The sequence below is a fragment of the Cygnus atratus genome, chromosome Z, assembly GCF_013377495.2.
Source record: "Cygnus atratus isolate AKBS03 ecotype Queensland, Australia chromosome Z, CAtr_DNAZoo_HiC_assembly, whole genome shotgun sequence".
NCBI classification, from domain to species: Eukaryota; Metazoa; Chordata; class Aves; order Anseriformes; family Anatidae; genus Cygnus; species Cygnus atratus.
In genome coordinates, this window is record NC_066396.1 from 40,269,601 (window position 1) to 40,285,413 (window position 15,813).

Sequence of the window (15,813 nt, forward strand, 5' to 3'; positions counted from 1 at the left end):
TATGTTGTAAACTGTCGAGCTCCCTCTTACTTCAATGCAATTAATAGGCCTATAGGTAAAGAAAGGGATGATCTGACTTTTTGTTTTCTGGTTCTTGTTGTGTTAAAAAGAATCAAGAATCTCAGCTTTAAACTTAGCTGAAGCCAATCTGAACTCCCTGTTAAACTACCACTCCAGAAAAAGACTGAGATATAGAATGGACTTTGACAATATCCCCAAGTGATGTGGAAAAGTCTCCTAAGGCTTGAAAATGCTTTCTCAACAAAGTCCATTTACCACCAACTCTACCTGTGAACAAGGGCTTCGGGTGATGTCAGAGAACAACTGTTTAATGTCAGTCACTGTTACTCTCAGCTTTGTGCCCTAACTATTAACTTAAAACCTCTGCAGTAACATCTAAACCACAGGGCTTAGTGTAAATCAGTTACTGTAGATGACACGGGGGACTTAAAAGGCTTTACCAGCCAAACGCCAGCAGTTGGTCTGACCTGGAACAAAAGCAATCTCATTTTTCACATGTAGACACAATGCTGAAGGCTTTGGCTGTCACCATGGGCATCTTCAAGGACTGGAGTTTTACAGAGAGTGGGTCTGTGCTCTTGCTGCAAGGTTTTGTGCCTTGTAAGCTGCAGATGGTGAAGGCCAAGCCTCCGCTGGCTGCTGAACTGACATACTGGGTATTAGCATAAAGAACTCCAGAATGATTGATTTTTCAGCAGCTGGAAGTGGAACTAGCTGGTGGCACTTGGGGGAGTTGCTGCCTTCACAGTTTTTGGCTGCCAAACGTAGTTGCTACTAGCAGTAATTTCACTGTGATAAATGTGGGTTTATTTGGTCAAATCTGTGTCCTGTCCAAGAGATACCACTTGTAACTGAACCAGAAGCAGCTGGAGTCAGAAAAAAACACTTTGAGCTGTTTGTGTCAGCAACTGTCATTTATCCTGTATTTTTCAAACAAGTATCACAAAATGGTTTTGTGACTCCTGAACACAGACACAGCATATATTAAAAATATCATACACAATGATGTGTCATGGCAATGTATAATAAAAAATGAAGAGTGAAAGCCAGTCTGGTGGTCGCAGGCCCTGCTGATTGTTCTCTGTAAGGACTGGAAATCGCTAGTGAAACAGTGGGATGATTGTGGGTCCAAGAAGCTGAAGACACTGTATTCCTTATCTTTCAGGGAGATACTACAGTCAGATTTGTTTCTGACAAATACACCTTAATTTGGGAGGGTGACTGGGTAAGGAATAGTACAGTAAAACACCACTGAGCAGTTTATCTAAAACTGCTATTTTACTTGTCATTCAGATTGCTCCCCTTCTAATGATCCACGTTACCTCTTCATTAAAGACAGGTTATCTCTCACTACACAATTTTGAGAAGACTCTGTCACATTGTTCGCATATCACTCACAGGAAAAGATTTTCCATGACATAGTTGTAATCAGTTCGGCTGCTGTCTGGCAAGAAGCACGCAGCAAACACAATGATAGCATTCAGACCATCACCATAGTATCCTGTGGAACAAATAAAAATGCATTTTTATCTTTGTCAGAGGCTCTTACCAAGATAAATTTAGAAAGAAATCTCTAAGTCCTGGAATAGATTGATAATGTCTCCTGTTGAAGAAGACAGAAAATGAATGAATGATCATCAAGTGATAAGGAAGTAGGACAGTGAGTTATGTCGAATTCCTGGAAAACGTGCTTAGCACAACTAAGAGTAAACTTTTTATAGATGCCAGCAAAAAAGCCTCATTCTACTTCGTAAGTAATGCAATTCTATCTGAACTCCTGGTTCATTACATCTCTATTGCAATTGTGTGCTGAGTGCTCACCTTAGCCTGGGGAATAAGTTGCTAAAGAAAATACCTACATTTGTCATCCTGCATCTTTTGAATGATGTCTCCCAAGGTCTCACAATCCCAATTCATTTGTCTTGTGCAGCTCCAAAGGCGTCAGGATATTACAGTTATGACTGCATGACACTATACCTTAAAAGCTCCTGAGGATCAGTTAAATTCTTTGCTGCAAGATTTGTATAAAATATTTCTTTACTGTGGATACTCCAATTGTCCAATACCAATGCTCTGTGGTCTCCACCACTGCCTAATGATACCTGTAAACCCTTAATGCTGCAGCATTACAGCTCTCAGGTCCAAAATAGTTACTTGCTACCCAAAAGAAAATATTTTTTTCATGGTGTATTAATGTTGGTCAATCTTCTTCACGATCTTTTGCAGTCCCTACAGATTTCTGTTACAAAATACATATAAAGTACTGCTGCATACAGAGAAAAGTCTGGGATTTATTTAAAAGATACTTGCAATTAGGAGGCAATTTATAAAGATTAGGGAGAAACGGTTGCATGTAAATACTACTAGAGACACATGGAGATAAAGGCTGTTTATGTTGAGAGGATGATTGAAAGGCTTTCGAAGAGGCTGGGAGAGACTAACCATGAAGGAGACAATGTTTGTGGAGGAAACCCTGAATTTCCCGAGGAGATAGGAACACATTCCTGACAAAATTCAGGATAATGCCAGCACCCACACAGCACTTTCCTAAAGAGATCTTAGGACTTTTACATTGGTTTTTTTTTTTTTTTTTTGGATATTAGTGAGCAGTATACTAGCCTAACTCAAATACTCACAGAATTTCTTGTATTGTACCCAGCAGCAGAGTAAAACAGAAATCCTTACAGAAAGGATGGAAAGGCAGGGATCACATATAATCCACGTGTTAACCAAGGAAGAGCTGAGGGGCTAGTTTTTTTTCTCCTTTCTCATTCAGCACCTAAAGTGAGTCTCACCTAGCTGAAATAAGGAAAACTAGAAGACGTTTATATCAAGGAATTCATTTTTATGTGGCTTTGGAAAATGCACAATCCCTGACAAAATGGATGCTTCAAGACAAATGAGCTCTTCCATGCCGAGAAAAATCACAGCTGACTAATCTCAGTACTATGCCAGCCATAAAGACATGCACAGAAGTGCTCTTCATTCATGGCCCTCAGGTGTTCCTTAAAGGACTGAAAAACACCACTGCTTCCCCATTTATGGGGGGAGTGAGGGGGTGGAAGGTGGATAAGCCTCTGAGGCATGTCAGGATTCTCTTGCTTTAAGCCATATTACTTCATATCAAGGCTTTTCAAAGCAGCTTGTTAAAGGATGATGCTGGACTTCCTTCTCGCAGAATTTGATTTGGTGGCTTTGACTAAATATAATGTATTGGGTAAATTGACAGTGTTTATTTGTTTTGTCAACGTCAAATTAAGAATGCTAGCCCAGATCTTATCCACTGAAGAATAGTTTGCACACTGCAGGAAGTTTGCCATCATTAGTCTAAACTCCCTCCATGATGCTGGCATGGAAGGGATGTTCCAGCTCTGCGCAGTAACCTTCCTCTGGCTCCCAGTGGCCAAGAGCTTGCTGAGCTAGAGAAGCCACCATACAACAGCTGCACAGCATTTGTCTGTCCACTGTCCTCTGCAATACCACGCTGTGCCTTGCTCCTTGCTTTTGGAAAACACAGGCGGGCAACAGAGCTCAGGATTAGGGAACGAATTCAAGCCAAATGACAATGTGGATATAACCAGGTTAAGGCACATGACATAGCATGGTGTTGCAAAACTCCAACTCATATTGCGATCCAGTAACATGAATAGCTTAGCTATTGTTATAGATATGGCTGATTGACTTTGGAAAACCAGTAAAGATCTCAAGCTCAAATTCAGAGGGTAGCATTGCATTCTCTAGCACAGGTGTACACAGGGAGGGGGACAAAACTCCTCTTTTCAGCTCCTTCACCTTGGTGTGAAGAGCTTGGTGTGAAGGAATGTCCAAGTCTTCTCAAAAGAAACAAAGAAAAAACAACTCCACCTCCCACACTCACTACTTAATTTGAGTCTTTGATATATGTCCTTCTTCTCGGATAGACCCACACATTTTCAAAGAGAAAGCACTAAATTAATCTAGCCTACTCTAGCCTATCCTCAGATAAATCATTATGGAATAAGGCGGTATTTTTTCCCTTTGCTTTAAAAATAGAGATGGGATTTTCCTCCTTATACCAAAAAATCCTTAAAAGATTTTCCAAGACAACTTATATCATGGTGCCACAAAGCAGTTTGCCCAACTGGCTCAGAAGTGTGGCACCGGGAGCACATTGCATCTGCTGTGTCCACTAAATTACACAGCACAGTTTGCAGTTCCATGTAAAGCAAACAATTGTGTGCAGCTGTCACCTAACAATGCACAAATGAAAAGCCCACAGATAGATTTAAAATCATAGAATCACAGAATTGTTAAGGTTAGAAAAGACCTCCAAGATCAGCTGGTCCAACCATCACCCCACCACCCATATCACCCACTAAACCATGTCCCTAAGCACCACGTCCAACCTTTCCTTGAAGACTCCCATGGATGGTGACTCCACCACTTTCCAGGACAACCCATTCCAATGCCTGACTACTCTTTCTGAGAAGAAATGTCTCCTAATTTCTAACTTAAACCTCCCCTGGCACAACTCACGGCCTTTCCCTCTAGTCATATCACTAGTTACCTGTGAGAAGAGGTCAATCCCCAGCTTCCCACAACTTCCTTTCAGGCAGTTGTAGAGAGCAATAAGGTCTCCCCATTGCTTCTTACAAATGCTTGGAGACAAGGAATATTCACTTAAGGGAGAGGTGTTTTTTAATTCCTCACTAGAAACCAGTAAAAGCTATTTGCCCAAATTCTCAGTCAGTCTATGCCAAGATATGTATGATTGAGGAATTTCTCCATCAACATAGGTAGAAAGCAATCACACCTAGAATGCCAAGTTATGTCTACTCTCCCCTTTCCTATTTTGGTGGCTAATGCCTAGATTCTGGATGAGGCTTTATCTATCATCTAGCAGGGAGGAACGTTCAACAAATCACTGAATCATCAGTGCAGAACGTTCAATAGATCACTGAATCATCAGGGATGGTCGACCTGACGTCCGATTTACTTATTTTAGGCAGAATCTGTGTTTAATCTTAAAGTTACTGGAAAGATTCCTGACACTCCAAAGATACTAAAGTGTGTCCAAAGGGAACTTCATGCAGAATACACCTAACTGCCTTAGTTACCTAACTGTAACAACTATCCAAGCTGTCAAGTTTTCTCACAACCCATGCATCAAAATTATATAAATTCTACACCTTCAGTGAAGAGCTCTGCCACTTCACAAACACAGAATTTAATACCAGTTCTTAATCACTACGATATGATTAGATTTCAGGCAAAAATTCCAATTAGGCCAGTGGAAGGCTAAAACTTACTGTTCAGGCTCACACTTTATCTTTGGCAATGGCTAAATTACTGAGCAGCATCCATTTGAAGGTAAAGGAAACTCAGTGTTCTTTACCTTAGACTCGAGTGATCTAAAAAAATGAGATGTCAGACATGTAAAAATCTGGCACAAAATATACTGAAAAAATAGCAAGTGAATATAAATCATAGTATCATAGAATGGTTTGGGTTGGAAGGGACATTAATGATCATCAAATTCCACCCCCCCTGCCATGGGCAGGAATACCTTCCACTAGACCAGATCAAAGCTCCATCCAGCACCTTCCACTAGACCAGTTTGCTCAAAGCCCCATCCAACCTGGCCTTGTTACCTTGGGAAACAGGGAGTATGCATCATGGAATTACCACAGAGTTATTACTCCAAATAAAAAGGACAGCATTTCCAAAATAAGGGCTCAAAGAAAGGTTTTGTCTTCTGGTAAGAGCAACTGTCACAAACCACTGGCACAAAGAATCCATGCTTTGGTAACTTGTCAGATTTGGCAACCTAATTTACTAATTTCATTCAAAAAGAGGATAAACCGAAGTAGAAAGCAAACATTAAATCAGTATGAGATCATTCACACCTGCTACCTCACTCCTTATTGCAGAGGCATCTTGACTGAAACGAACCCCTTTCTTCATCACAACTACTCAACTGTACTACAGTGAGGTAAAGCAGAAAGAATCAGTGAAGTCTATTTGCCTATCAGTACTGGAAACCTAAATTTGTATCCTGATTATTTCACAATGAGAACTGAGATGAATAGCCTAAACTCCCACGGATAACTGTATGTTGGTATATCCTTTACAATTACTATAGGAGATGTCTGCCACTGAAACTAGTACTTCTTAAACTGCCAAGCAATACCCAATTAAGGGCTACTTCTCCACCCACTAAAATGGAATGGTATTCATTTTTCATATAGGTTGATATACATGTATACATCAGCATCTAGCAGAGTTATATACATCACCGTTTCTACCACAAACATACCTAAATTACTTTACAACATACAAAACCCAAAACAAAGGAAAAAAAAACATATAAATAAATACTATTAGCAAAGCCTCAAAATCTTATGTTTGTTTCCTAAATTATGCCATCTATGGCTATTTGCTAAACCATGTCTGAGGTGTCACGACATGCATAGATCTCTGATGGTGCTGTTATGACAGGAAAATGCTTGGAGGATTAAACATCTTTACTAATTTTGACTAAACTTTTTGCACACTGGACAATATAAGCATCTGCAGACTAATCTCTAGGTGCTTTTAATGTAGATGTACAAATTTGAGGATGACATCCTCAAGTAATATAGTATTTTATTTATGTAACAACACTTATTTTTTACCAGATTGAGATTCAACACTGAAAATACACTGGAAACACTGGTTTAGCTTGAAATGATGCTACAGATCAGCAGCACTGTGCCAGAAGCATCCTCATATAAAGAAATCTTACCTCTGAGATGCTAAATTACCTGTCTGAATTTATGTAGGATTAGAATAATTTATCTTTACCTAATACCATACTTAACAGCTGGCAAACTGTATCCCACAAACATATAGAATGCAAAGATAATCTAAACTTGAAACACCAAGGACAAAGCACTTAAATGGTTTTGCTTAACATTATTGTTTCAGTAGCTATAGTAATATTTACCCATTTGAATTAAATTATGCAGAAGTGTATTAGTAATACCAGAACTATAAATTCTCTAGCAATGATAGGGAAGCAGATGATCAAAGGAGACAATATAGTAAGCACTTGAAGTCATTTTCCTACTTCATTTTCTGACTTCAAATGTTTTCTTTGATATTCTATTTGATAGTTATTAACACATTATGTGAAGAAACAAAACAGTTGCTGGTGAAATGCTCTCAGCTGACAACTATAAATGGCAGAAAAATAAATTTGAGGAGCTTAAATAAAAATTAAATGAGGAGCATAACCAGGGAAATGGAAGCCCAAGGGAAAATTATTATTCTTTCTTTTGCCATTCCAATTATTTAAATCTAGGCACTCACAATCATAGAGCACCATATCTCTTCATGCAAGAAGCTTTTGCTATAATCTAGAAAATAAAATTTTAGATTTTTTTTTCTGTACGATAGTTTTTTTCCTTGATCTGAAGTTCTAGTCTACAATAACCAGATTGTTACTGATGCATGTATCTCAGTTTATTTGTTGCTTCTGAAAGTGCTTTGTATTTAAAGTACTCATTGCTGGGTTGAAAAGTCTGATCAGGTTGATTTAGTCTGGCCTCATTACTTGCTTCACTCATGTAGTTACTGACAGCACCAGTGTAAGAAGATCAAAATCAGGCCATCTTTATCTTCCAAGAAAAATTCAGCTCTGTGCTGAAGTTATGGACTGGGGAGTGAAGGCTACAAAGTCTTCCCATGTCAACCATCACTTTTACAGGTACAGAAACAGCAACAGAGAAATGTGAAACAAACACTGGCTGATCTAATCAAACAGTAAAGACCTGTCCTGATGCAAGTGTTGTTTTTCTGAAAATACTCTCCTATGAGGTCTCTAACTGGCTTCAGTTCATTTGAAGGCTTCTTAGGAACCCCAGCTGACAGTATCTGCTCAAACCATCTTTTGAATTAGCATCCTATGACCAAACTGAAAACAGGATGGCTCACTTTGGTGCTATGCCAGTAGCTCATTGATTCTCCTCCAAAAGAAGCTTGAAACTCCTTATATCATAACAGTGTCTTCCTAAGAAGGATTAATATGGGCCCTAAGATACAATAATGCTTCTGTAATTTGATGGGGTTAGTCAATTCATTGCTTAAAGCTGTGGCTGAAAAAGAAACCCTCTCTCTTTGCTAATATGATAAGTGAACTAAAATTGAAATAAATCATGCTTAATAGAGCATGAATTTTCACATCAATCTAAAATATGCATTCAAGGTTTTCCTACCTCCATGTGAAATAACCTTTTTGTAAGGTTCAATAACTTTCATATCAATTCTTTGTTCTTGTTCTCCAATAACCACTGTTCTCCATAACCTGTTGTCCTCTCGCTCCTCCTCAGCAGTGTACTCTGGAATTGATTCAGACTCCTCCTGGGAAGCATCCTTAATAGCTGTCTGCTCTTCTGAAAAAAATAAAAATGTATATTATATATTAATGGAAAAGCTCTAAATATTTTTTCTCTTACATTCATTTAAGTGGACAATGAGTGTCATCAAACCACAGCAAGTATAAAAGAGGAAGGAGAAGGATAGAATTGGAGAGTAAGCAAGTGGCTCTGGTACAGTAGGACTACTGAGGTCTGGATTTTATCTGCCATCTGTCTTGTATTCTTTGTCCCTAATTGGAAGTAATCTCTGTTTGAAGGTGCCTTCCTCTGAGGCAGATTCTCTGATATGTAACAAAAGCTAAGCCTACCACCAATTCCTTTCTATATTCCCATGCGCTGGAATCTTGCAAGAATGTAGTTACGATTCTATGATTGTCTATTTCAGCTCTTACCTATTGATCTATCTGCCAATGAGTTAAAAATATATTCAAGTTAAAACGTATCAATGGTGGAAACAGGAATGGAAGATCAAGAAACACATACACATGTACAAATAATGTGACCACACAGGACTTTTCTCCTTAGGAACTGCAAATTAAGGCACTTTAAGGAGTCATAAGGTTGGGAAGAAGAACGAATTGCAAAACATGATTTTTTTATTCAAACATACTAATTCAAATTGGTTTAATACCTGCCATTCAGTAGGTTACACGTTGTGGAACTGAGGTATATGTTCATGCCTTCTCACAGTGCAATGCTCATGATGTTTAACAACATACTTGGTGTTCACTTTTTAAATATTATTTATTCAGTGATATTGGAAATGACCTTACAAAATACACAAACCCCATAATCACAAAACTAAGTATCTTAATGCAATTCTGTATGATGTTGATCTTGTAAAGATACCAAGGGAAACAATATGAAAACTACATACATGCATGGTACTAGATCTCCCTGTGAAAAAGTGATTCTGTTTTACTGCCTGGAGTGTTGATTTTGCAGAGAAACATGAACTAGAGTGAAATTCATAAGAGAAATAAAAATCTGTAGATAAATAGTAATTTGATTTGGGGGCAGGCCTTCATCTGTTTGCACAGTTTCGTAAATGCAGCTTTATGTCACCTAATGTAAAAATCATGAAAAGCTCATTTAAGAAACAAGAGCAGGTTTTGAAAGAGAATATTTAAATTTAACGTATCAGTGACAAGAAACAAAGAACAACTGTGAAACTGCTGTTGACCAATCCCTAAATAAGTCAGGTGCTAGTTTAAGACGTTGGTATTTCCACTCTCATCTGGTTTCTTGCACATTGCAGTTGTACTGATTCTTCTTTTCATCATTCTTCTACACTACAGGGTTTCAACATTTCTTGTTTTACATAGTCATCAGTTTTCCGGTGATGATGTGACCTCCTGAGTTGTGACAACAGTCTTACTTTTCTCAGTCAACTTTCACAGTTTAAATGGACCATTAGCTTTCTGAGGGTGAGAAGCTAAAAAATCATTGCTCTCTACAGTTTCAACAGCAATGTCTTCTCAGTACTTACTTGGGTTTGGCACAACACTACAGAACCACTGAGCTGTGGGAGATTATTCATGCTGGTAACAGCACAGCACATACTGGTAACAGAAGGGTGACAAAAGTACAAAGGCTGTTAACCATGCACATAAACCATTCTTCCCTAGTTCTTATGACTATACTGTTAGCTATCAGATCCATGCTATATATAGTCCACTCACGTTATTGTCAGCGTATTTTGATAAATTGTGACTATTTTTGCCTTTTCTACTATCTGCGGGCTCATGTAATTGTATGATGTTTTGCCAATTAAGTATGTCTAAAATCAAATTATATATCTGTAAAAACGTCACCAAACTTCACATTTAGAAAACAACAAAAAATCTGGGGACAAATGTTTGCCATAAATATAACTGCCACCAAAATCAGTGGAGTTGAATTTACCTACTTTAGGGCTTTTGCTTAAAGGCAAAATCTGTTCCATGGCAGACAGAGATTTTTGCTCTCATGCAGTGGTCACAACAATATAAAAGCATGTGTGTGTGTGTGTGTGTGTGTTAGATTAAACCTTTGGTACATAACATTCCAACTATCTAGCAACTCATCACTATGCTCTGCATCTACCCATAAGGAAATCAGCCTTCTAATGAGAAGTGACATTAGAGCCGCTTATGCATGACTGAGTGCACAGCAATGCCTCTTTAGCAATACCACTTAAACCAATGCAACTGTTCCTGCATGCTCAAAAGAGCATACAGTTTTTTAAATTATAGTGACCTCACTAGCAACAAAGAATTTAAATGCAAGAGAAAATTCAATTTAAATGTAGCCCTTTTTAAAGTTTCTCTCTGTTTAGATTGAAACATGCTTATGATCTTTGGGTATCTACATTAGTGAATACAGTTCCCATATGGTTCTTCAGGTACTAGCATGAATGGATGTTATCACACTATTTTGTGCATCATGAGGGTAAGTAAAGTGAGTAAGGCAGTGCAAGACACTTTTACACCACATGAGAAAAAATTATTGTCTTGAGATTAGTATGCGAAAGAAGAATGGAGTGTCTGTGGCTCTTCCTAACTAAAATAAGACAAGTTTCATACTTCGGGGTGTATCTATACTGTACAGCTGGCCCTGCTGAGAAAGCATATTTAAATTGGTGGAATGACAAATTTTGTTGTTCCATTACATGAGCTAGCTTTATCATGCCACGCACACACCTTACATGTCTCAGGTTTCCAACCATACATGGGAAGAGAAAAAGACCTTTCTTACTAACAAAAGACCTTTCTTACCATGCTGCGTCTATTTCATTTACACACTACAAGCTCTTTGGCGCAGCTTTTGTACAGAGTGAATGGGTGCAAAACCCAGCTGGGTGTTTTCCAATAATCCAAAGAAATGATTAGGACAAAGATAGTGCCTGAACTTCAGAATATTAATATTCTGGTAAACTTCATGGCAAAATCTGGAGCTATCATGACAAGAGAGACTTTGGGATGAGATTTTCCAATTCAGCCAATATATTTCGGACAACGTTATATCTCTAACTACAAATGATGTAAGTATAATATAGATCTGGTCACTGAAAGTGCAGTTAGGTCTAGCGTTCCCTTACAACAGACAGCAACTGCTTTCTCTTTATTGAAAGACTCTTTTCATACAAGTCCTATGATTAGGACTGGACAAAGAAAGGAGTTAGATTCTATCCAGGTTGCTCTTCTTATTTTATTTCATCAGTTGATCAGCTGTACTATTTCTTTCTGCACTCTGCATAAGTGGAAATGTATTACTTTACACAGGGGGAGAAAGGTTAAAAATAGCAGAAAAAAATATGTGGAAACCTTACATTAAATCTCAAATGCATTAACCATATTCATAGCCTGACAGACATGAAACCGACCATGTAAACAGCAAATAAAGAATCAGAGATGAACTGTAAATCTACAGTCTAGAAAGCTACCTTGCCCAGTGTATTCAAAAGAGTCTGCTTCATCAGGAGTGTCAAGGTCATCTACATTGATGTCAATTTCATCTGGCGTGTCCAAATTATCATCAGAAAGCACAGAACCTTCACTCTGGTCCAAAGAGAGATTGATATTTGGAGCAGTAAGCTTTATCCTTCTGGGATGGGAACCATTAAGATCAAGAGAATTTGGAGGTTCTGAAAGAAGAGAAATAAAAAAAGAATTTCATTTTATATGCATACAATTTTTCTCCCACATATTTAAGAATCACTGGCAAACATACTGAGATAGACCATTTATAGTAACAACAAACCATTTAAGATCACCTAATATAAAGCAGAAATATCACACATTAATGTTCAAAAAAATAAAACAAGCTTCCACAGGAATGGCAGATATAGCTGGGAGCACTTGAATTATGTAACATCCAGATTCACTCTTTTTACAATCATCAGCCAAAAATCAAGCTTCACACGCAGTCTGACCCACAGGGTTTAAGAATTTAAAGAGCAATATTCAAATCATGAGTTATGAACAAATGCTCTGTTGAATCCTGGAGAAAATAATACGAGTGAACATTCCCTCTAAGCCTCTCTTTTGTTATGCTCTTGCTGCTATCCAAGTAGTGCTGATTTGCAAGTAGGAGCTGTCTTTAGTCTTGACTAAGACAGTATTGTATCCAATACAATAACAGAAATAAAAATACCTCTGAGTCTCATAATCAGCCTTAATTAAAAGTAGTCCTAAATAAAACAAAAGTTAGGTATAGCTCTGTCCCTTGCCACTGCATTAAGTGGCACATTTCAAGGTGTTCTTAGTTCACTTAGACAGTAATCAAATATAAGATAAATAATAGCTATTACTTAAACATCATAAGGACTAAACAAGCAATGACAATAACGCACAAGAGGAAATACTGGCAATTATCATTTGTTAAGTGAAGAAGAAAATTGACTAAATAAAACAAACCTAACAATTTTTCTTTTTTTAACACTGCCCTGACATTTATTTTATTTTATTTTACTTTATTTTATTTTATTTTATTTTATTTTATTTTTTATTTTATTTTATTTTACATTTTATTTTATTTTATTTTATTACCATCACAGAAACACCCTTACCACATAATGAAATTCCAAGGGACTAAGATATAATTAAGGTAATAAGTAAGAGCTTCTCTTACCAGGTCTCATCTCTGTAGAAACGGGGCTTAATACACCCTCAGCAAAGGGGATGTCCATTCCTACATTCTCTTGTACCAACCTAAGAAATAAAATATAAATCAAAACCTTGAAGAGATTCACAAGTTGACCACAATCTCAATATAAGTTGTGTGATCTCATATGGAACCGTACTTTTCCTCTACCAATCCAGTTTAGAAGTCTGATACCAAATTAATGTAAGTGAGAGTTAAACACAGCTGCTGTAATTCCATTATGCAGTCCTTACCACTTATTTACTCATGTCTGTAGAGTCTTTGGAGACTATAGGTCTCACACAGCAACTTTTATTTGGATCAAGACATAGCAGTAAATAATAACAGGCTGGCAAACAGCAATGCTTCTCATTCTACACAAATGAAGTTGGTCTTTTGTCATCTGGCAAACAGAACACATCGTTGAGGGAAGCTTCAGCTACTCTTTGCAAACTGCACATCACAGCAAGAGTTTTATAATTATATTTTCATTGCTGTACATACAGTTACTGTATAGCAAAATTCAGATCATGAGGGTTTTTTTCATTCTTTTAATATCATTTGTACTTGAAAGCAATTTTGACCCAAATCAGTCATTTTGTAATCCTGAAGAAGTTGATGTCCTGCATTGAAAGCATACAGAAAGCACAAAATTGAGAAACACAACTACATCACACATTTTTGAAGACTAAGATGTTACAAAATATCCTAACTAGACTACATTTTTAGGAAGATAATAAGAATTTATATTTGTTGTAACTACATATGACACATAAAAGGCATTGAGTGGTAAAAATTATAACAAAGGTCTTTGAATGTTTAAAGTAAACTGACTTGAACTGTTTTCATGTTTATTGTCTATTCAAGTATTTTACAAAACACTTGCTGGAAGGATGGTTCAGATAGGAAAAACATTTTAAATTTACAGGACACTCTTGACAGCTTTGATATACACTAAAAAAGTGACTCCAAAAAAGCTTTGTTTGTTTAATATTATAGCATTTTTTTTCTCTATTCCTGTTCCAAACTATTTTTTCTAAATGAAAGTTGAAGAATAGAATTTTTACGCTTCAATTAACAGAGATGTGATGAGAGCAAAGTGGGTGCTTTTCTCTGCCACAGCATCAGCTAAACTCTGCTCTGCATGATTCAGCTGAGTGGGTCTGAATAGGCTTGTCTTGTTTCTCTTGCAGTTTCCTCCTACCCTTGCTTTCCCCATGAGGACTACCCTCATTACTTCACTGTGTGCAGACAGGACTCTTCTGGCCAATCACTGCTTCAGAGTATGAATATAGTTTCTGTGATTTCTTGTTAATTTTGCATACATTTAAACATAAATGTGTACATGTAGGCCTAAAGGAGCTGAAGTCTTCACTGTGCTCAACATTATAGAAGATCTTTACCTGAAGCCCCATACCATATAATCAGATAGGCAAACCAGTGAACTCACATCTTTTCCCATACAAATAATAGACATGATAAGGTTAGAGCCAACAACGTTTGTGCTTCTCAGCTCATGACCAGGCCTTGTTTCTAAATAAAAATTGACATATTCTTCTTGCTAACTAGTTTTACTAATTTATCCCCAATTGCTGTAGGTAGATATTTCATAAATACAAAGATTAACCACTTAATGATTTCCACATAAAGCACCAATTCTGAAATACGTATAATCACTGTCAAATAAGACTTGTGGTAGTCTTTCTCTCTGGATAGACAACAGAATGGTAAAGAAATTTGATCCAAGTATCCTGCCCATGAGTAAAATGAATAGCATAAATTGTCTGTAATATACCATTTTCTTTTTTTTCTGCATTTTAGCGTTATCTGTGTTCAGAAGCTGTACAGAAAACTGATACACAAAACACCACCACAATTTACTTAGAAAATGTAAACAAATCATTATAGTCTTTGGCTTCTTTTGGTGTCTGTTCAATCTGTAGTAAAATATGTGTAGTGAAGTCTAATTTATTCTTCTAAACTCAGCAGAGACAAATCTGAATTCTAACGACAAGCACTGTCAGTAACAGCTGGATAAGGTAAGAAATCATAGTAGTGGAAATAGCGTAAGGAAACAATGAATACTTCCAATCCATTTTAAATTCAGATTAAGATTTTATGTTGGGCTTTATTAAGCTTACTAACCGTAATAAATAAGAAAATTTCCCAAATTATATCAGCTCAGGAATACTCAGATGATGACTTACAGGTGCTTAAGGGTGAATATTTTGGCTGGACTGAAGGGGATTTTGACATTAACATACAAACCATTCATTTATAAAATTATCTTGTACCCTCATCACACCAAAAGATAATTCCTCACTGAACAAGCTTCAGAAATCATTGCAGGTACTGATTCGAAGTGAAATGCTCTTCTTTCAAGTTGTGTGAAGAGCAAGTTACAGAAGGACAGTGATTTTTTTTGACTTCTTGTATTAAAAAGAGGTGATATTCTCTGCAATAAACCTGTAAAAATGTTTGAGCGAAATTAAGAATACCGTACATCTCCTCTGTACGATAAGATCATGGATGAATTTTATATATGCTATGCCTACAGAAACTGACAATATAATTTGACAAAGCAATGTCCCAAAATTCACTCAGAATTTTATGAGTTGCCTAGAATTTTAGTAATTCCTGGGATAAATTAGGATAATTCATAACATTTCTTGGATTGCTGGGAAACTACTTTTCTCCTTTTGGCATCTTGGCCTCTTTTTTTTTTTTTTTAAAAAAAAAAAAAAAGTGTATGTGCTTGGAGCAGGCATTGCTG

The 15,813-nt window shown here is 37.0% G+C and overlaps 1 protein-coding gene across 8 annotated transcripts in view; it reads right to left on the minus strand.

The window, feature by feature from the left end:
• The window catches only part of PRUNE2 (prune homolog 2 with BCH domain), a 139,153-nt gene that overhangs the window by 14,338 nt on the left and 109,002 nt on the right, over positions 1-15,813 (minus strand). For 5 of the 8 annotated variants that reach the window (XM_035558502.2, XM_035558499.2, XM_050716242.1 and 2 more), the window contains exons 11-14: positions 13,029-13,108; positions 11,842-12,042; positions 8,256-8,432; positions 1,420-1,522 (exon numbers count right to left, since the gene is read on the minus strand). In XM_035558502.2, coding sequence (XP_035414395.1) covers positions 1,420-1,522; positions 8,256-8,432; positions 11,842-12,042; positions 13,029-13,108 — 561 coding nt within the window. The remainder of the gene's footprint in view (positions 1-1,419; positions 1,523-8,255; positions 8,433-11,841; positions 12,043-13,028; positions 13,109-15,813) is intronic. The other 3 variants (XM_035558503.2, XM_035558498.2, XM_035558501.2) reach the window with 1 other exon arrangement.